General features: G+C 38.7%; 1 protein-coding gene across 19 annotated transcripts in view; it reads left to right on the top strand.

The window, feature by feature from the left end:
• The window catches only part of MAP4 (microtubule associated protein 4), a 191962-nt gene that overhangs the window by 126137 nt on the left and 43128 nt on the right, over nt 1-22697 (top strand). For 7 of the 19 annotated variants that reach the window (XM_063114723.1, XM_063114722.1, XM_063114718.1 and 4 more), the window contains exons 4-9: nt 2353-2475; nt 9301-9402; nt 11952-12086; nt 12663-13862; nt 14555-14677; nt 16740-20267. In XM_063114723.1, the coding sequence (XP_062970793.1) occupies nt 2353-2475; nt 9301-9402; nt 11952-12086; nt 12663-13862; nt 14555-14677; nt 16740-20267 (5211 nt within the window). The remainder of the gene's footprint in view (nt 1-2352; nt 2476-9300; nt 9403-11951; nt 12087-12662; nt 13863-14554; nt 14678-16739; nt 20268-22697) is intronic. The other 12 variants (XM_063114728.1, XM_063114731.1, XM_063114730.1 and 9 more) reach the window with 4 other exon arrangements.

The following is a 22697-nucleotide window of genomic DNA, read 5'->3' as shown; positions in this document are numbered from 1 at the left end:
GATTGTGAAACGATACAGCCACTTTGGAAAACAGTTTGGCAGTTACTCAAAATGTTAAAAATTTAAGTTGCTATGTGACACAGCAGTTCTACTCTTAGGCATATGTCCAAGAGAACTGAAAACAGATGTCCATACAAAAACCTGTACATGAATGTTCATAGCAGCATTATTCACAATAGCCAAAAAGTAACAACGAAATGTCAACTGATAAATGGATAAACGGAGTGTAGTTTATATACACAATGGAATGTTATTTGGCTATAAAAAGGAATGAAGTTCTGATACATGCTACAACATACATAAACCTTGAAAACATACTAAGTGAAAGAAGCCAGTCACAAAAGACCACATATTGTATGACTACATTTATATGAACTATCTAGAATAGGCAAATCCATTGAAAAAGAAAGTAGATTAGTGTTTGCCAGGGGCTGAGGGGAAGTGGGAAAGGGGAATGGGTATGGGGTTTATTTTGGGGGGTGAAGAAAATGTTCTGAAATTACCTAGTAGTGATGGTTGTATAACTCTATGAATATAATAAAAACCATTGAATTCTACACTTTATAGTGGTGATCTTTTTTTTTGGCAGCTGTACAAGGATGAATTTTATGGTATGAATTATGTTGCAATAAAGTTGTTATGAAAAAATAAATAAAAGGAAATCAAACTGTTTTCCAAAGTAGCTGTACCGTTGTATATTCCCATCAGGAATGTAAGAGGTTTCCAGTTTCTCCACATCCTTACAAACTCCTGCTATCATCGGTCTTTTTTTTTTTTTCTTTTTCTTTCTGTGACCGGTAAGGGGATCACAACCCTTGGCTTGGTGTCGCCCGCACCGCGCTCAGCCAGTGAGCTCACCGGCCATCCCTATACAGGATCCGAACCCACGGCGGGAGCGCCGCTGCACTCCCAGCGCTGCACTCTCCCGAGTGAGCCACGGGGTCGGCCCCAGTCTTTTTGATTATAGCTGTTTTAATGGTTATGTAGTGGCATCTCAATGTGGTTTTAATTTGCATTTGCCTAGACTAATGATGATGAGCTTCTTTTATGTGCACATTTCCCATTGTGTACTTTCTTTGGTGAAATGTCTGCTGAAATATTTTACCCATTTTTAAATTGAGTTATCTCATAATTTTTTGTTGTTGTTGTTTGGCTTTTGTTTTATTTTTTGGGGAGTTGGCCAGTACAGGGGTCTGAACCCTGAAGCCTGGTGTTATAACACTGCATTCTAACCTACTGAGCTAACTGACCAACCCAATTGTATAATTGTGTTGAAAGACATTCCAATCTCTTCTGCATAGAAGTTCTTTATCAGATTTTATGATTTGCAAATAATTTCTTCACATCTGTGGCTTCATTTTTCATCATCTTAATGGTATCTTTGAAAAGCAAAAGTTTTGAATTTTGATGATGTCCAATTCATCCATTTTTTTCTTTTATGGATAGTGCTTTCGGTGACATGTCTAAGAAATCTTTGCCTAATCCAAGTTCACAGATTTTTCTCCTATCTTATTTTACAGGTTTTTTAAGTTTTAACTCATATTTAGGTCTTTGATCGTTTTTGGAGTTAACTTTTACATAATTGTGTGAAGTCTAATTGTTTCTGCAACATATGTTGAAAAAAACTGTCCTTTCTCTTTTGAGTTATATTGGCACCTTTGTTGAAAACCAATTGACCAGAACTGTTTAGATTTCTTTCTGAACTCTATTCTCTTGCATTTATTTATGTGTGTGGTAAGTACCACACTGAATTGGTACCTTTATAGTAACTTTTGAAACCAGGTAATATAAGTCCTCCAGCTTTGTTTTTCTTCAAAATTGTCTGGGCTATTCTAGGTTTTTACTTTTCCATATAATTTATGGAATGAGCTTGTTGATGTCATAAAAAAAATTCTACTAGGATTTTAATTGTAATTGCCTTGAATCTATTAGTCAGTTTTAAGAATTGCCATCTTAACAATATTGAATATAACATGTTCCATTCAGAACATGGTATATCTTTCCATTTACTTAGGTCTGCCTTTTTTTGAATTCCTTTGCCCTGAAATGGTTGCTTTTGATAATTTTATCCAATTTTTTACTTTTTATTTTGTGGAAAGAAATCACCAACCTCTTCATGCGTGCATAACCAGAAGTCACTCTGAAGTGTGACCTCAGTAACAACCTTATCTTCTAGTACTTTGATTATTTCCTTCTCTCTTTAAATTTAAAAAAAAAAAAGTTTTCTCGAAAGGCACTAGCTAGATATGATTGGATTATATTTGTGCTAGCTATAGTACTTTGTAGAAATGCCACTCCAGTGAGGAGAGAACAGTGATACCTTGTGACTTTTGTTTATGTCTTTATTTTAAGGCTCTCCAACTGAATTCCTTGAAGAGAAAATGGCCTACCAGGAATATCAGAACAGCCAGAACTGGCCAGAAGATACAAACTTATGTTTCCAGCCTGAGCAAGTGGTGAATCCTATCCAGACTGGTAAGTGCAGGTTTGCTGTGACTGCTGAATGTGAGCTATGACATAAGTATGAAAAAGCCTCAGCCACACTCAGATAAAACATTTTAGCCTAAATATAGCTTTTAAAGTACAAGCAAGGTATAATTATTTCCTGTGAGCATTCAGTTGACCCTTTTTCTTCTCTGTTTATCCTTTCTTCTGAGGCACTTAATGCCCTCTAGTTTTCTCCTCTCAAAATCTGTTTTGAATAAATTATCTGAAATTCATATCCATTGAAGACTAAAGGATCAGACCAAAGGATCAGTAGTACCTTAGAACCTTAATTCTTCCAAAAGGAATTATTACAGTAATAATAGCATCATTTGATGTGTGCCTGTTTTGGTCAAGCACAGTGCTAAAGCCTTTATATACATATTATCTGTTTCTTACCTAATTCTGCCTAATATTCTAGAACCTGATCAGATTTATGATTTGCAAATATTTTCTCCCATTCTGTGGGTTGTCTTCTAACTTTCTTGATAGTATCCTTTGATGCATAAAAATTTTTAATTTTGATTAAGTCCAATTTATCTGTCTTTTCTTTTGTTGCTCATGCATTTGGTGTCGTATCTAAGAATCTGTTGCCAAATCCAAGTTCATGAAGGTTTATCCATATGTTTTGTACTAAAAATTTTATAGTTTTAGCTCTTACATTTAGGTCTTTGATCCATTTTAAGTAAATTTTTATGTGGTGAGAGGTATGGGTCTAGATTTGTTCTTTTGCATGTGAATATCCATTTTCCCAGCTCCATTTTTTGCAAAGACTATTCTTTCCCTATTGAGTGGTCTTGGCACCCTTGTTGAAAATCTGTTAACAATGCACAAATGGTTTTGTTTCTCAAATCTTAGTTTGGATCTATTGATTTGTATGTCTGTCCTTATGCTAGTACTACACTGTCGTGATTATTGTTGCTTTGTGGCAAGTTTTACAGTTGGGAAGTGTGTCTTTGTTCTTCTTTCAAGATTGTTTTGACTATTCTGAGTCTTTTGTCATTCCTTGTGAATCTTAGATGCAGCTTGTCAATTTCTACAAGGAAGTCAGCTGGGATTCTGATAGGAATTGCATTGACTCTGTAGATCAGTTTGGGGAGTATTGCCATCTTAACAATATTAAATCTTCTGATCCATGAACATGTAATGTTTTCCCATTTATGTTTTATTTCTTTCAACAATATTTTGTAGTTGTCAGAATATAAGTTTTACACCTTCTTTGTTAAATTTGTTCCTAGTATTTCATTCTTTTTGATGCTGTGAAATGTAATTGTTTTTCTACTTTCATTTTTGAATTGTTCATTGCAAGTGTATAGAAATATAACTGAGTTTTATTTATTGATTTTATATTTTTCAACCTTGCTAAACTAATTTATTAGGTCTAATAGTTTTTTAGTGGATTCCTAATGATTTCCTATGTGCAATATCATTTCATCTGCAGATTTAGTTTTACTTCTTCATTTCTAATTTGGATGCCTTTTATTACTTTTTCTTGCCTAATTGCCCTGGCTAGAACCTTTAGTACAATGTTGAATAGAGGTGGTGAGAGTAGTCATCTTTGCTTTGTTCCCTATTTCTAGGGGGAAATCATCCAGTCTTTCACCATTAAGTATGATGTTAGCTGAGGATGTTTGTAAATCTGTTTAAGAAAATTCCCTTCTATTTCTAATTTGTTGAGTGTTTTTATTATGAAAGGATGTTGGATTTTGTCAGATAGTATTTCTGCATCTGTTGGGATGATCATATGGTTTTATTTTTTAATCTGTTGATAGGTATTAATTGATTTTTGGATATTAAACCAACCTTGCATTCCTGGGATACATCCCAGTTGGTCATAGTGTATAATTTCTTTCTTTCTTTCTTTTTTTTTTTGGTGGCTGGCTGGTGTGGCTATCTGTGGTGTATAATTTTTGTTTGTTTGTTTTGTTTCATATTGTTTTTGGCAGCTGGCCAGTACGGGGATCTGAATCCTTGACCTTGGTGTTATAACACTGAGCTCTAACCAACTGAGCTAACTGGCTAGCCCAGTGTATAATTTTTTTATATGTTGACACACTTATGAACCTTTGTTGAGAATTTTTGAAGCCATATTTAAAGAGATAATGGTCTATAATTTTCTTTTCTTGTGATGACTTTGTTTATGGTAATATTGGTCTCAAAATCAGTTTGGATGTGTTCTCTCCTCTTTTATTTTTTCAGAAGAGTTTGAGAAGAATGGGTTTTAATTCTTCTTTAAGTATTTGATAGAATTCACTGGCCAAACTGTCTTGCCAGGGCTTTTCTTCATGAGTAGTTTTTAATTATTAATTCAAATCAGGAAGAAGAGGAGACAGCAAAGATGACTAAAGAGGAATGAAGTAAGAGAAAACCGGGGAGAGTTTAATGTCCTGAAAGTCAAGGGTGGTAGCCAGCCACCAAAATAGCACCCAGTGATCCCTGTCTACTGGTATCCATGCCCTATGCAGTCACCTCCCATGTGGTACCAGGCTTAGTCAGTGTGATCAATCAAATAGATGTCAGAGATAATGGTATGTAATTTCTAAGATTAGGTTATACAAAACATTGCAACTTCTGTCTTGGTCAGTCTGGGTTTGCTCACCATTGGGAAAGCCAGCAGCTGTGGAGAGACACACATGGGAGGGGAACAGAAACCTCTAGTCACCTGCAGATTCTCGGGACCCATGTGAATAAGCTGTCTTCCAGGCAGGTTCTCCAGCCCGAGTCAAGTCTTCAGATAACCACATCCCTGACCAATGGCTTAACTACAATCTTGTGAGACCCCCCCTAATCAGTGGAGATGGGAAAGAAATGGTCAGATTCTGGGGAACACTTTAAAGGTCAAGTCCACTGGATTTTCTGGTGGACTGGATGTGGTGTGTGAGAGGTCAAGGATGACTCCAAGGTTTGGGTCAAAAAGAAGGATAGAATGCCATTAGAGATAGGAAGACTGTGTGAGGAGTAGATTTAGGAAACATGTTACATTTGGGCTTTATTCTATACATTAAGAGTTAGTAATTTGATTTAAAAGACCGGAAATAATTGGAGAGGTCTAGAGGGCTGTATATATACATTTGAATGTCATCAACCTGTAGATGGAGTTTTAAACTGTGAGATTGGATGAGAGGGAATGTAGATAAAATCCTCTGTCCCCCAACTGCTCAGTTCCTTGTTTTTCAGCTTTAGTGTTTGTCAAGTGAAGATATTCCTTTAGTACAATGAAAATATTCCCTCTGCTAAATGTTCCCACCCCTGACATTGTACATCTTGGGTTTTTAGAGCATAGCAGGTCTGCCACATGGTAAGCACCTAGTAAAAAATTAATGAATAAATGACTGAACCTTGTAGAAGTCATCCATTTTTACATGTGATTTAGCAATCTCCAATTGCTAAACGTGCAAACCATACAGCACTTAATCTGTTTGATGCTTTAAGCATTCTGTTTTACTTCAGGGGAATTGTGAGAGGCTGAGCAAGCAGCAGCTACCCTAAACCATGTAGAACTGGGGAGAATGAATGTTCATAATTGTTCTTGTATTCCAGCTCCCCTGTTGTTCTGAAGAAGTAGCATTCAGGCCTCCTCTATCCCCAGCAGTTTTTCAATTCTTGCTTTCTGCTTGTTCACACTCTCCATTGTGGTGGTCTCCCCTCATCTTGAAATCCCTTACAAAAAGAGGGTAGTATAGCTGCCTCCGCGCCAGAAATGAACATTCTCTCAAAACCTGGCCTTTCATCCTGTTGCCTCTGACAACTGAAGTGCCTTAACGAGTGGTTCATTAGCCTCACCAAGGAACTAATTAGAAATGCAGATTCTCAGGATCCAGCAATCTTTATTTTAACTGGCCTTCGGAGTAATTGAGATGTACGCTCTATTTTGAGAAGGCTTCCTTAGAAGGCAGAATTCTTGCTTGGCCTGACAAGCTTTGCCTTTTTCATGTAAGAAAGCACAAAGAGTTTACTTCATGTTTTGAGACCTCATGTTTTCAGTCCCTTTATGCATGCCAGCTTGTGAGTGTAGAGTTTATTACTTGTTTCAGGATACCAGACAACTCCCTTGCCTTTAAAATGAAGTTTTCTTCATGATGTCTACATGAGGTGAAAATTTCCTTTTTTTACCTTTATTTTATTTATTATTTTTTTATTTTTTGATGAGAGCCAGTGTATTTAATACATTGATGAGATATGAGATAAAATACACACAAATTAATATCTTCTTTTTTTTGAATTTTCAAATATTACATTTATTAAAGTTGCAAATTTTTAAAAAGGTAGTTTTCCTTAAGCCTTTCAGTTTAGCTCAGAAATATGATTTCATTCATAAATCTAGTAACTTTTAGCCATCACTTTCAAAAGGGCTCATAGATAAATTATCAACTCCACTTGAGCAAACTTAAGTACCTTGAACAACCAGTCCATTTATAAATTTACCTAAATTTCCTTAAGCATTTTAATCTGAATTTACAAAGTTGCTAGACTTTATTTTCTGAACTAAGAAGCAAAATCTCTCTGGTGCATAAACAACTCTCAAAAATCTAAAAAATCAAAATTGTAATAGTGAATTCTCTTAAAGAGACTAATAATAGTGTTTACCAACTTGACCCAGTTCTCTAATAAGTTCAACTTAAAATCACAAATGTGAAATCACTTATCAAATTACAGTATGCACATAACCTTAAATAGTACAAATCCTTAAATGATTAATATATACAGATCATCTCAATGAATACAAAAACCGTCCTTTTTCTGACCTTAACAAAAGTATATAATTATTATTGATTTCGTTTACTTCATCTCTCTTTTTTTTTTTTTTTTTTGTCGTTTTTCGTGACCGGCACTCAGCCAGTGAGTGCACCGGTCATTCCTATATAGGATCCGAACCCGCGGCGGGAGCGTCGCCGCGCTCCCAGCGCAGCACTCTACTGAGTGCGCCACGGGCTCGGCCCCATCTCTCTACTTTTAAAAAAAAATTTTTATTGAATCATACTTGATGATATGTATTTTGGGGTTCAACATTCACATATGTTGATCAAATCAATATCACTAGCATGTATATTGTTACAAATCGTACTTATTCTTTATGCCCCTTGTCCAATCTCTCCCTGTCCCCCTCTCCCTCCCCACTCCCACCTCTGATAACCCTAGATTTCTTCTCTCCTTCTGAAAGAGTAATGGTTACTCTGTTGATTTGCTGCCTAGATGATCTGTCCAAAGCTGAGAGGTGTGTTCAGTTCCCCCAATATTATCATAGAGCAGATGCTGCTTCTGTCACTCTGGAATGGGCTTTGTGCAGAGAGAGATCCTCTTCTTTTCTTTGGTCTCTGCTGGTGACGCTCCTTGTGTCAATGCCCTCTAGTGGCTGGCAGACCATCTGTGTGGTGGTTGTGACATCTAGCCACTTTTGCAGCAGCCATGGTTATTGTGGTGGGCCACCCACATGGAGGTGATGTTTTTGGCATGCTCCTTGGCACTGGCAATGTGCCTGGTTGTGGGGTCCCTGGTTCCATGCCTCAGGTCCCTGGGCAGCCCCAAGGCACTGGTGGTGTGCCTGGTTGTGGGGGGGGGGTCCCCAGAACTAATTTTTTGTCCCTTGCTTACTTCTAAAATGGGGGAACTTCTGTGGGGACCAGTACTTGAGCTGCATGGTTTAGCTAAATTGATGCTTTGCTGCTTATTCCCTCGGGAAGGCTTTTTGTGCAGCTCAGGTTTTAATGGTTGACTTTATAGGTACTTCCAGCTCTCCAGAGACCTGGTGCACCTGGGTTGTGTAGAAATTCTGATCTGGGCCTGAGTCTTTTCATCAAACTGCACCCCATGCAATTCTATATTCCTGACCAGTCTCCTCTGAGTGGTCCTTCACTGAGAGGGTTGTGCAGATCAGCTGTCCTTGCTGTACCCCAGCGTTCCCCTGATGGCCCGTCTCCCCCACTGCCTGCACTCCAAACACTTCACGTGGGACGGGCCATATGCTGGTCCCTTGTGATGCCTCACCGGCCTCTGAGTGGCTCCTTTTTTTCAGTTGATGTGGCTCCTCACTCCTTTGTGGGTCCATGGGATCCCTATTAGTGGTCTTGCTGGCCCGGGGGCCACAAAGGCCCTCTTCTCTCCTGCCAACTCCAAGTAAATCCATCCGAAGGGCACAGCTGTGGTTTTTTGCTGACTCTTGCTCTGTGCGCTCAGTAGCTTCAGCCTTAAAGCAGCTACAGCCCAAAATGGTCAGAGTATTTTTTTCTTTCTCTCATCGTGGCTTCTACCTTCATGTACTCTGTAGGTCTCTCCTCTTCCCCTGAGCTCTAGTGGCCCCAGCTTGGCTGTTGTTGCTTTTTTATATTTGTAAATTGGTTGATTTGTGGAAGAGAGTGACGCTGGGGACCATCTATTCCACCATCTTGACTGGAAGCCCCTTTTTTTATTTAAAAAATTTTTTTTATTGTTCTGGCTCTGGCTGTCCTTTTTTTTTTTTTTAATAAATTAAAATGAATGTCTATTATGTAAATATAAATTGCAATTCTACTTTTCTCTATACTTTGACCCCTTAGTACAGTATGTTATAGAGTTGAGCATTAGTTGTCCTTTTAGTTTTATACATTTGTTGGCTGTCCAATTTAGATAAATCTTAGAGAGTAAGGGATTACATATTATTAACCATAACAAATGAATTAGGGAATATTTATTGATTCCTTACCATGAGGAGTCACATATGATCTCAATTTACTATTCACAACACACATTTAACTAATTGTATTCAGAGGATAATAAGAAATGTTAATATTTCTAGTTGCATTTACTGGGAATGAGTTTTGGATTCCTTCTTTATTCTAGATCCCTTTAAGATGCACCACGAGGACGGCCTGGCAGATTTGCTCTTTCTCTCTGGTAGAACAACTTTTACAGGGCAAAATGATCCCCTGAAAGACAATTATGGTATGGCTCGTTCAACTGGATTTATTCTACAGGGAAGGGATAATAATTTTTTCTTTTACCCATTTTAGGTTCATTGCCTGGAGCCCCTGTAACAGAAGACAGATTAACAAGAGAAAAACAAACTGAAGTTTAACATGTATATTTCACATATACATGGGCGGTACCCAGGGAATGAGTAATTCTCAAAGAGGTGGCTTTAGAACCCCATCTTAAGTAGCATATTCAACAAAGAACAATGAATTTTTATTAGAAGTGACGAAGATAAAGGAAAAGGACTTTGAGTCTCCAGAAGGGTCAAATTGCAGGAAGCAAATAAATGGTAGATGAAGGCTAGTTAGTACAGTTTGTTATGTAGATTCCTGTGGTGCCATCTCCAGGCTAAGGTTCTAAAGTTGTCTACAGTGATCAACCGTTGTTTTCCCTGACAGAGAAGGGAGGATAGACACCCTTGAAATTTTATGTCAAGAGCCGACCCCGTGGCGCACCCGGGAGAGTGCAGCGCTGGGAGCACAGCAGTGCTCCCGCCGAGGGTTCGGATCCTATATAAGGACGGCCGGTGCACTCACTGGCTGAGTGCGGTACGGCCAGTCACAAAAAGACAAAAAAAAAAAAGAAATTTTATGTCAAACTTTAGGGAAATAGGTGGAGGTCAGAGAGCTTTTCTTGTACCTGCTTCTTCTCAATTGACTTCAACTCAAAATAATCCTGATGACATGGTGGCATATTTTAGGGTGGCATATTCTGGTCTCATACAATTCTTTAACTCCAAACAACCAGTGTGGATTTTCACCATCACCCTTGAAGTTAACCACTAGGCAAAGTCAGATTTAGGGGCTCCAGCTGTAACAAGGTCCCATCTAGATTAAAGGAGAGAATTCACAGTTGTTCATTTCAGGGACTGCTGACCTCCTCCCATAGGACCTGAGTCCTGTAACCTAGGGCCAAATTCTGTGTCTTCATTTTACTAGCTCATGGCCTTGCGCAAGTTACTTTCCCCCTAAACTTTGGTTTCTTTATCTATAAAATGGAGCCAGCACTAGTTTGTACCATAAAGATGTGGTGGTAATAAAATAAAATTATGCAGAACACTTAGCTTAGTGTCTGGTACATAGTACACATTGAACAGATCTTAGTTATTAATAAACAGTGGTATCCCCATTCCTGGTATTATATAACTTTCAACGTGAATGGGGCAGGGTGCCCATCATCAATGAGTTCCACATCAAACAGTGTTTACAATTTTATATTTGTAAAGTTCCTGGCTGATGATATGTCTCATTTGTGCTTTTCTTTGGACTGAAGATCTCTTAGAAGAAAGATGTTAAATGAGTTGACTGTTAATGTTATCCATCTGGTCTCCTAATACTTTGATGGCTTTTACTTCTGTTCTTTCAGCTCACTAGGTACTGAGACATCTAGTTGCTTTGACTTCTTTCTTTACAGCAATTTTCTTCTCTTCTATCCTCCCTCTGCTTTCCCCCAGTGTAAACTCCTGTCACTTCGTATCTAGACCACCCCAGTAGTCTCCTAATCAGCCTTCCTGCTCCCTTTCTAATACATTCTGAATATACCTGCTATATTAATCATCTTGAGTCACTGTTCTATATTCATTTTCTCATTTTAATGATTAAGACCTTAAAAGACACCCTATCTTTTTTACCTTCAAGTCTAAATTTCTCTGTCTTTCTTTCAGGATCCTTTTAACATTGTTTGTTCTAATCCTGTTTTTCCTCTCTGATATGCAAGATCTATTTGAATCAAACTGATCACATAGTCCAAGAAACATTCTCATGCTGCTGGCATCTTTATGCTTTTTTTTGCACAGTATTCTCTCCTTGAACTGGACTACCTTCTCTATTTCTGCTTTTACTTCTCCTCTGAAGCCTTCTGTGTTTATTCTAGTCTTTGTTGTTGTTTTTGAACTCCTGTAGCACTTAGTTCATAGTATATAGTATGCATTATTGGATATATGGGTATCTTGCCTCTAGCTAAATTGTGATAATCTCCATGGCAGGGACCATGTGATATTAAATTTCCTACTATTTCTGGCATAGGACAGCATAATAATAATAATCTTTGTCTAGTTTTTAATAATTTACAAAGCATTTTTATTTTTTTAATTTTCTTCTTACAAAGCATTTCTATAAAATTATCTTCTAATGTTGGAAAGAGAGATGTTAATCTCATTTTACAGATGAAAAAATTAAAGTTTACAATTTCTTACTATACACTATGTTACATTGGTTGTGGTGTTGGAGCCAGAGTTCAATCTTTGGTATTTTGAATCTTTATAATACCCTATAGAAGGTAGCCAATAAATGTTGATTAATAGCACTAGCAGGATGTCGTGATATTACATGACCTGTTAACAATCAGCCAAAACCTGAAGAATGTCAGCGGTATGTCCTTTAAAACTTTTGTGCTTTGTTTTTTATTGGTTCTTAGTCTGTGTTTTCATGGCAATGTATGCAGCTGATTTTAAATATCAAATGCCTTTTTTCCCCCTGTGTTGATCAAAGTTCAAAAATGTGTTTGTGTTTCAATATTAGGTATGTCTCCCTGTGACACGTTTGCTCCCACAGCTGTTATACCTCAGGGGTGGTCTGTGGAATCCCCAAACACTTCCCACTCAGGATCCTTTGTTTCCCCAGAGGTCATTACAGAACCTACACAGCTGACAGCAGGTACATTATTTGAAACCCCCTTTATCAATAAATGGTTACAGTATCAATAATCAATATAAATCATCAAATGTATTTTTTTAGCAGCTTACAGGAAATATAGATAAAAATTTCAGCACTGTTACCAGTATTTTTAAGCTTATATTAGGGATATTACAGCTGGAGGAATTAAATTATAGTTGAAATATAACACTTGGGGTTAATGAGCAAAGAAAATTCCTTTTTAATCAATACAGATTTAGCATTCTGGGGGGTTTTCTTAATATGAAGGATGACTGAGCAACTGTCCCACAGGATACCTTTCTAATACTAATTATGAACCCATATTAATTTTTAAACCTGTTTTCTGTCTCCTTTACCTCTTATCCTTCACTACTTGTTCTCCTAGTATCTTATTCTTCTAAGTGTTGGGACCATCAAAGAGTAGGAAGAATTCATTAACTCAACAGCTTCTTAGTTATGTTTAGGGTCTTATGGTCAAAAGAGCCAAATACTCCTGTGCCCTAAGAAAGTAAGTTTTGAATGCAGAGCTTTGAGTGGCCAGTAATGAGTCCTAAATTTCCAACTTATTTCCCTTAGAGCTAACCAAGGAGTTAGAAATGGCATCAGCAGAAGAGAGGTCACCAACAGAAGCATTTGAAATAATGATGGGACTGAAGACTACTGACATGGCACCGTCTAGAGAAACAGAGATGGCCCTGGCCAAGGATATGGCACCGACCACAGAAACAGAGATGGTATTGGCTAAAGATATGGAACTACCCACCAAATCAGATGTTGCACTGGCCAAGGATGACATGCAACCATCCACTGAATCAGATATAGCCCTAGTCAAGGACATGGTACTACCCATAGAAACAAAAGTGGCCCCAGTTAAGGATGTTGTATGGCCCACAGAAACCGATGTGTCTTCAGCCAAGGATATAACACTTTTCAAAGAAACTGAGAGGGCACCACCGATAAAAATGGATTTTGTCCCACATGAAGGCATGGTACCACCCAAAGAAAGAGAGATAGCCACAGCCAAGGGTATGGTATCACTCTCAGAAATAGAGGTGGCACTGGCTAAAGACATGGTATCATCTACAGAAATATCAGCCGAGGAGGTGGCCTTATCCTCAGAAACAGAGATGGCCCTGGCCAGGGAAATGGGACTGCCCCCAGAAACCAAGGTGGTCCTGACCAAGGATGTAGCATTGCCCCTAGAAACAGAGGTGGCCCCAGTCAAGGACATGGCTCTACCCCCAAAAACAGAAATGGTCCTGAGTAAGGATGTGGTTCTGCCTCCAGAAACAGAGGTAGCCCCAGTAAAGGACATGGCTCAACTCCCAGAAGCAGAAATGGCCCTTGGCAAGGATGTCACTACACCCCCAGAAACAGAGGTGGACCTGAACAAGGATGTGGCTCAATTCCCAGAAACAGAAATGGCCCTCAGCAAAGATGTGGCTTCACCCCCAGAAACAGAGGTAACCCTGATCAAGGATGTGCCTCTGCCTCTAGAAACAGAGGTGGCCCTGGTTAAGGACCTGGCTCCATACCCAGGAACAGAGGTAGCCCTGGCTAAGGATGAGGCTCTGCTCCCTGGATCAGAGGTAGCCCTGGCTAACAATGTGAGTCCAGCCAAGGATGTTGCACCACTCTCAGGAACAAAGGTGGCACCAGTTCCATTTAAAGACATGGAAATTGCACAGATACAGGAAGGAATGAGTGAGGATTCGAAGTTAGAATCTCTCCAGGATGAGAGGCAGTCAGCTGCACCTACTTTCATGATTTCACCAGGTACGGACTTATGCTTATTGTCAGGTCTTTCTGTCTACCAAGGTATAGTCTCCAGAAGACTAAAGGACAAACATCTTGTCAGGTAAAATAAAGATATAGTGTACTTTGCAAGTCTATTTATGCTTCTACTCTCCCAGCCAACTCTTTCTGACCTTTACCCTCCTCCTACCTCCAACACCTTGTCAATCCTCAATTCTCTACTGATCTTTCTGCTTTTCTTATAGATAATTGAAGCAATAAAATAGAACATCCCCAAACGTCTACTGTCTTACCTATCCAACTACTTGTATCTGTATCCATAGAATCTGCCTTCTTTCCTGTTTTTAAAAATAAACTGTTCCTGTTCCTAAATAAGGCCAACTTCTGTTGTTTTACACTAGATCTCATCTCCTCTTTCCTACTTAACTATATTGCCCCAGCCATTCTCCCCTTTTTTCCTTCTTACCAATTTAATCCCCTTTCCATTGGATCCTTCCCACTGACTTACAAATATTTGTTACTTTTCCCATCTTAAAAAAAAAAATCCTCCCAACTCCACCTTCCTTCCACCTTCCAGCTACCACTCCACTTCTGTGCTGCTCCTTATAGGAGAATTCCTCAAAAACTATTCCCATCTCCAATTTCTGACAGGTGGAAAAATAGCTGAAATAGTGCTTCTCTGAAATTTGTGTGGTTTTTACTATTACTTTTAGAACCAGTCACAGCCGTGGGCCAAAAGTACAACTTGCCAACAGACAAAGATTCTCTGTTAGAAAAACTGGAACAAAAGGAACCATTCATCAGTCCACCTTCTGAACTTTCTTCAGAGACTTTAGGTAAGTTAAAACAAAATGGACTCTTGGAAACAATTTAAACTGGGAGCAACAAACAGACTGATGATGCTAGACACTGTCCCTGGTTTCCTGGTTGTATGGTAATAATCAGCAGTGTAGTTTATGAAGTCAATTTTCTCTTAGTTTTCACCTTGTTTAGACAGAAAATCAGCTTGTTACATACTGGTATTTAAAAATTACCCCTACATCAACTTAGAACACCTAAATGTTGATCTAATTCAGCTGTTCACTATTCTTTTCTGTGTGATCTTAGGCAAATTACTTGTCTGTATCTCAGTTTACTCAGCTATAAGATTAATAAATTGGTCAAATGTTCTGTAAAGCCTTGCTAGTTACAGTGTTGGCCCCAGAGCATCTGCATTGTCTAGGAGCTTGTTAGAAATGCAGGATCTTGGGCTCCACCTCAGACCTTCAGAATCATAATATGAATTTTAACAAGATCCCCAGATAATTCCTATATACATAAAACTTTGAAACGAACTGTTCTAAGATACTTTCCAATTTAAAAAGTTCGATTGTTCAATGAACATTAAGATTACGTGTTTTGTATGATAAGCCAGAAGACTATGCATATGATTATCAACTTGATGATTTTCTGTTTACTTTTCTACACTTAGAATCCCTATTGCTTTGCACACTGTCTAGCACCAAGTAGGAGCTAATAAAGGTCTGGGTTTTTTTTAAAGTTATTTTACTGACTTTATCAGTAAAGATTTATCAAGTGCTTGTTGTGTAGAAAATATACTATGCTAAGGCACATGGGTATTTAAGTCCTGTTCCTTGCCCTTGAGTTATTATAACCTGGATGGAAAGAGTAGTTCCTGGGCATGAACTCTTAAACCAAAGATTTACATAATAATTGAATAAAATTCTATAGGAGATGGTACCAAATTACTGATTAATTGCCAAATTAAATACAAGGGTACTTCAGAATGTTTGTGGAAAAATAACATTAAAAGGTAATACAAATCTTTCCATGAACTTTTTGAAGTACCCTCATATTGTAAATACTGTGGAGTTCTGCAGTCCAGCAATTTTTTGAGAGAAACAGTAAGTTACCTGAGATATTTTTTTAAAAGGATAGGATTTAGAGGACATTGGAGGGGTAAAGACAAGAACAAAAGATACTATTTAAGTATTTTAATATGCTTTGAAATCAGTTCATTGAGTCTGATTTGACAGGAGCTTTCATAGACCTACTCTTAATGAGACTCTTTCTAGGTTCTTGGATCCATATTGTATTGATTTAGAGACAGGAGGTTAGACCAGAAAACTTCCTGAAACTTGTCCAAGAGTGCTTGTCCTAATTGTTGAAATTCATTAACCTGCTTAACATTACATTTCTCTGTCTTTGGGGAAGTATATTTAGGAACAGAACATTGAAATCTAACACATTTGTCTTTTAAAGTAGGATGCTCTGGTTCTGGAATGATGAGAATGCTTCTCTGGACAAAATACTAATTCTATATATATATATATATTTTTTTTTTTTTTTTTTTTTTTTAAGTAGCGTAAGTCTGGCGTTCTGGTCCAGTTTCCAGAATCAATCTGGTTAGTTTGACAGGTATTAGTATAATATCGGTGACAGACTCTTAGAATTGTAAATTCTTTCTAAAATCATGTATAATTAATTCAATCAATTAATAAATGTCACCAAAAAGAGATAAGCACTAGGAGCTTGCCATTTTGTTGAGAATTGGGACTTATGTACCTATTAAAAATAATAATAAATATGAATCAGATGAGATTTATAGGTAGTAAGTGCTTAGTATAAAGGTTAGAAGATTTGAAATATTTCAGATATTTTGTAAATATGTTTGTAAAAAAAATCTTTACCTGAGATGATGATCTTTGTTAAATATTTGCTAACCCCAGTGAAGGGTGAGAAATGTTTTGGAAAAAACTGTTTTCCTAAACAAATTAGTAAGTGGATTGGTGAAAATAGAATACTGAAATGAGTCACAGAATGGACTTTTTTTTTTTTTTAAAGAAACAATACAAAGAGTTTTTTGTTTGGAATTTTAGCCAACTTCATGTATTGCAGGTACTCTTCCCACACAAGCCAAACAAGTTTGCAGACCCAGTGACCACAGGTCAGTCCGACCCAAGCCTGCCAGGGTCCCTCCTGAGCTGCTGGGAGGCTCTCCTTCACAGAAGACTTTTGATCCCAGGCTGGGCCCCTGCTCTTTGTCTGAATTGTGTTGGGTCTCTGGTTCATCTTCCTGTGGTGAGCCTGGGAACCAAAGGAAAAGTATTCATGCTGACTTTCTTGAACCCCAGAGGAATCATGGTAGGGAGGCCTGGGATATAGAAAGCATACCAATGATGATGAAGAAAAAGAAGAGGAAACCAAAGCAAAAGAGATATTGTCAACCACGCGCTGGGGGACCTTGGGATGATGACAATGCAAATGAGCCTAAAGGTCATCCCTTTGCAGCTGACCCACAAAAATCAGGAGCTCTCCCCAGCCAGCCTACCACTATGGGCATGGACTGTGGACTTGTATCCAGAGGAAGCTTGAAAAAGGAATGTGTAGTTGACTCCAGAGCAGCCCAACTGGTAACTGATAACATAGTCTCAGAGGGTCTCAGAATTACTTTGTGTCGTTCAGAAGAACCCCCCAAAACTGCAGTAAATTCTCAGCCCAAGATAAGAGTAGAGGAAGAGGGCAAAGGTAACAAGTCAGTACCAGAGAGTCAAGGTAAGAAATTGCTGCAGCAGGATGAATACAAAGCACAGCCTGAACCCCACCTGAAGACTCCTGTGGATAAAAGCCAGACAGTAGGCCCTCTGAATCTGAAAAGAACCCTGACAGAAGTTTCTACACACAAAGTAGAAACTTCTTTGGAAATCAGACCCACAGAGGGTTGTGTTCCTATCTTGGACCAGGAGGTTATGGGTGAAGTTTCAAAACCCACAGCAGCAAAAGAACTGCCTAATTTGACACCCACTTTGACAGCAAGTAGTCCATTAGAAAATAGTCTAAGAGAAGAGAATGATGAAAGTAAAATGACTAAACTGCAGAATGTCACACAGAAAGAGTTTCCTAAAGAAGCTGAAGACATTAAAGAACTAAAAAAGGAAACTTTTCCCAAGCAAAGACAAGACTTTGCTTCTGAGCAGCTGCAGGGCCAGGTGTTAGTTCAGGTCCCTGGGCTAGAGAGTGAACCATTCAAGAGAATGTCAGGTGATGGCAAAAGCAGGAAGGGAAGAGGAAGTTCTGGGAAAGTGAGAGCAAGTTCTGGGAACGTAAGAGCAGAATCTGAGTCGCCGTTTCTTCTGGACAGCCAGAAACATGGAAGGGCTGTTCTTGGGCCATGTGAGCCAGTCCCTAAAACCAAAGGAATGACTACCGAGGGTAAGAGTGAGGAGCTGGGGCCAGATTCTTCAAAGCAGCTGGAGACCATGGCTGACCTCACTGAGGCAGTGGTGATGGGGGAGCCTAAGGAGATGACTCACACTAGAGTGGCAAGCACCTTGATTCCTTTAGAAAATGGGTCAGGCATGACTCAGAATTCTGGTGCTAGGACAGAAAGAGGAGCCATCGTCAAAGATATGGGTCTCAGTAACCAGAGCAAGGAAGGAAAGTGTCCTTGGATGGATCAGGAGGTAGCACCCTGGATTTCTGAAAAGCCTAAAAAGAGAGGCAATGAAGGCAAAAACAAAAAGTTAAGAAATAATTATTCCACACAGCCTGCTAGAATGGAGGGCAAGGAAGAAATCTTCAACCCCCCTTTTGTAGGGAAGGATGGAGATGATGGTAATAGTCCCCATAAAAACAAGGAATTAGGGCTAATTTTCCCCAAAATGCATGATCCTTTGTTCTCGCATACATCAGATACATCCACAGTGGAAGTAGTTGTCAGAAAGGGTAGAAATGTTGAGGTTAATTCTGTTGAGTTTGGGGTTCCTGGGAGGAACAAAACAAACACAGTCAAGGATTCTGCTGTTATTGAACCAGCTGCCAAGGTGACAGATGGGAGCTGCCAAGACCAAATCTGGGTGGCAGGATTTGTTCCTTTAGTACTGTCTGAGGAGGGTAAGGCAGATGCAGCCAAGGGACACACTGCAGTGGCTGACAAACCAAATAAAAGGAGTAATGATGGAAAAAATAAAAAGGTTAAAAATAGTTTTCCCAAGAAGTGCATTCTGGAGAATAAGATAGATTCAACAAAAATACATGTTCCCATGGAAACCACAGGGGACCACAGAATTGAAGGAATGGGCTATGTGGACGAAAATAGAAATATTACATTTACCTGTCCCAGAACGCCATCAGGGCTGATGAATATGTCAGCTTCTCTAGAGGCTCTGCAATCAGCAGCCTGTGAAATACCACCCATTCCTACTCCTCAAGTAGTAAAGGAAGGTGATTCCTTTCCAGACACCTTGGTAAAAAGTGGTGAAGCCCCAGCCCAGATTTCCAAATTACTAGTGGTAGATCACTGTAAGAAAGTTGGAGTCCCAGGTCAAGAAAAACCCAAGACTGCCTCTATTCAGGAATCAGCAGCCTGTGAAAAACCAACCATTCCTACTCTTCAGGTAATAAAGGAGGGTGATTTCTTTCCAGACACCTTAGCAAACAGTGGGCAAGAGACAGCCTCAGCCCCTATTTCCAAATTACTAATAGTAGATCACTGCAAGAAAGATGGGGTCCCAGGTCAAGAAAGACCCAAGGCTCCCCATGCTGAAATGCCCTCTACAGGCACAGGAGGAGTTGCCCTAACTTTAACAGCAGCCATAGAAGCAGTTAACAGTCTTGGAGATCACTGCCTCAAGAATAAAGGCAAGCTTGCTGATCCCATGAAAAATGAAGCAGGGATAGATGAAGGGCATGTGGTAAGAGAATCTGAGTCAGTGCACAGTGGTGCATCTGAACATTCAGTAGAGAAAATCACAGAGCTAACAAAGGGGCACCTTCTTCCTGGAGTGCCAGGAGAAGACCAGAGCGTACCAGGAGAGGTCAGAGTCCTGGAAGTATATTCAGATAGGGCTTGTTTCCCAGCATATCCAGTGAACAAAGAGAAAGAGACTGAGGAAGGTTCTGTTCCAGTTCAAATTCCTGATTTAATGGGAGAGAAAGCACAAAATTTCAGTTTTTGTGAGGACCAAAATACTGAAGACAGAGATTCCAAGGGCCCAGATAATTTGGATAAGGAGATGGATATGACTTTCTTACCTCCAAAAACTGAAAAGGATAAATTGAAAGAAATTAGTCTGGCTTGTAAAATCTCAGAATTGGAATGTGTTTCCTTGCCAGAACCAGAACCTAAGTCAGATTTCCTATATGGCAAAGTTGAAGCTCCTCCTTCAGGGGTAGAAAAGTTAGTAATAACTGCCTCCAGGGGTCTTCAGTGCTCAGAACCCAAAGATGAGATCTTGGAGGTACCTCAGAAAATGACAGAAAAATCTGAACCAAAGACACTAGGAGACAGGAAGAAGGAAGATAAAAGCAGAGTGGCAGAACCAATGAAAGGCTACATGAGACCCACCAAGTCCCGAGGACTTACTCCAGTTTTGCCAAAATCCACAATCCAGGAACGAGAGAGATCCAGGCCACCGAAGTCCAGTGGTATGAACCTGCCAGGGGGAATTGTGTGTGCTGTGGCTTTTGAGTCAGCATCAAAAAGGCAAAGAGCTTGTGCCCTGGTTCCATCCAGACTCTAATCATCCTTGTTAATCATGGCTTTGTTGGCATGAAAACTTACAACTGCTACTTATGTGTTTACTGCAGCCAAGGCATGCCTCATGTCCAGTTTGAGAAGGCTGGTGACTTGGTTGCATGCCTTTTTACCCAGCACTGAACCTTGATTTTTAGGGGAAGTTGAATTTCGAACAATGAATTGTTTAGCAGAAGGCCTATCATCATCCACTATTTTTAATTTTTTTAAAATTTTGCCTCTTATGCATAAAGTTTACGGCTAAATTTTAATCATTATTTGGTGTATCAGGATTCATAGGAGGAAAGAAAATATTTCATGTGGGCTGGCCAGTTAGCTCAGTTGTTTAGTGTGGTGTTATAACACCAAGGGCAAAGGTTCAGATCCCCTTACCAGCCAGCTGCCCCCTCCCCCCCCAAAAAAACAACAGTAAAATATATCATGTCTACTTATGTGCATGGCATTTTTTTTTTTTTTCAATATATATGTAACCTGTACTGGTGGGACTAAATATCCAAATTGCTTTTAGATTAAATAGAAATGCTCTGCCTCCTTATGAGAAAATGATAGGCTTAGACCAGCATTAGTAGCCACAGACTTTGTTTTTCTCATAGTGGGAAATGATCTCTCAGTGATGCAGCCACATTCTTTAACCAGTTTGTTGCTTATAGCCATTGGCCTATAGTTGCCTGTGGGTTAGAGTTTTGGGTGTAGTTTATGTCCATGAAACATAGTCTATACAATTTGCCCATGTTGGATTCCTCATAATTTTGCCCTTTTTGGCTCTAATCAGTCAAATAAGTGCTATGAGATTGAGAAGATGACTCTTTTAAAATTTGGAAATGTTAGGCTTTTTTCCCCCCAGAAAAGTAAATATTTAATTGTGGCTTTCCTGAGCTTAACTTTCAAAAATGTTTCCTTGCCTTTGAGGTTTTTCACAGCCTACAAATGACACTATTTCTTAATCACTGTTTTCCAGCTTGCATGATGCAGTTACTAACACCAAAAATAAAAAAACACCAGGTGGTCTTAGTAGCCAGTCAGGCTTTTGGAGAGGCTTTATCATGGGATTGGGTTCTGCATGGTATGGACTTGTTCTTTTGGATAAAGCTTGTGTTATGCATGAATTTGTACTCAGTAGGGAATACCTGCTGTGTGAGTAAAGAATGCTTATTTGCCTAAGATGTTCTTATTTTTTCTGTTTTTATCTTCCTTGTATTAGCTACCCTGCTATCAAGGCAGAAAATGAAATAATATGTACGGGGCTTTCCAGCATTCATTAAGATCTCCAGCATTCTATTCAGTTCTTTAGTTTTTGTTTCTAGACCAGTTCTTTAGTGTCAGAAATGATCCAAAGGATAACATGTAAATTTTCTGACAGTCTTGTCATCTCTTTTTGCTCAGTATTTCCAAAGAAATGCATAAAGAGGATTTGTTCTTAAGGAAGCAATGTAGGTACTTTAGAACTTTTGGGGCTTTGTCTTGGTTAGGCCAGGCTCGGAGACTGCGTTACGAGTGGCCTTGAAGAGTGGCTGGGGGGACCACAATGGATTTTGGACAAAATTTATTGTTTTTTTCTCTAAATTCTATCATACATTTTCCCTAAAAATAACCTATACTTTTTTAAATAGTTTTAAAAAAATTTTTTTTTTTTTACCAATTTTTGTATAGGTTAATGCATTCACATGGTACAAAGGAATATGCAGTAAAATGTAAGTCTGCCTCCCTCCATTAACTCTTCTAATTTCTCTCCAAAAGCAACCATTGTTAACAATATCTTACAAACTTAATAATTGTTAAAGAGATCTTTATAAATTAGTACAAAGAAAGGGGCTTCATTCTTTTTTAATAGCTGTATAGTATTTCATTGTATAGGTATACCCTAATATATTGTAGTACTTTATTGATGGCATTTAGGTATTTTCCAATTTTTTTCTACTAGAAACAAGGTGCATAAACTGTCCCTGTATTTACAGAATGTCATACTCATGTAAGTACATCTGTATAATAAAAAAGGGCTCCAGAGTACAATCTCTGGTTTGAAGAATATGGATTTGTAATTCAGATAGGCATTGCCAAATTGCTTCCCATAGGGCCACAGAGATGTTCCAGAGTTACACTCCCACCCTCAGCATAGATGAGTACCTGTTTCCGTGCATTTTCTCCACTGGTGTGATTTATTTATTTATTTATTTATTTATTTATTTATTTATTTATTTATTTATTTATTTATGGTTATATGTGCTGATCTAATAGGTGAAAATTTATTTCTTGGCATAGATTTATTTTGTGTTTTATTTAATGACTTCTTTGCGTATCATCAATTTATAAAACCGTCCCCA

The sequence above is a fragment of the Cynocephalus volans genome, chromosome 11, assembly GCF_027409185.1.
Source record: "Cynocephalus volans isolate mCynVol1 chromosome 11, mCynVol1.pri, whole genome shotgun sequence".
Taxonomy (NCBI): domain Eukaryota; kingdom Metazoa; phylum Chordata; class Mammalia; order Dermoptera; family Cynocephalidae; genus Cynocephalus; species Cynocephalus volans.
The sequence above is the reverse complement of the archived record's forward strand: the minus strand, read 5'-3'. Positions and strand labels throughout refer to the sequence as shown.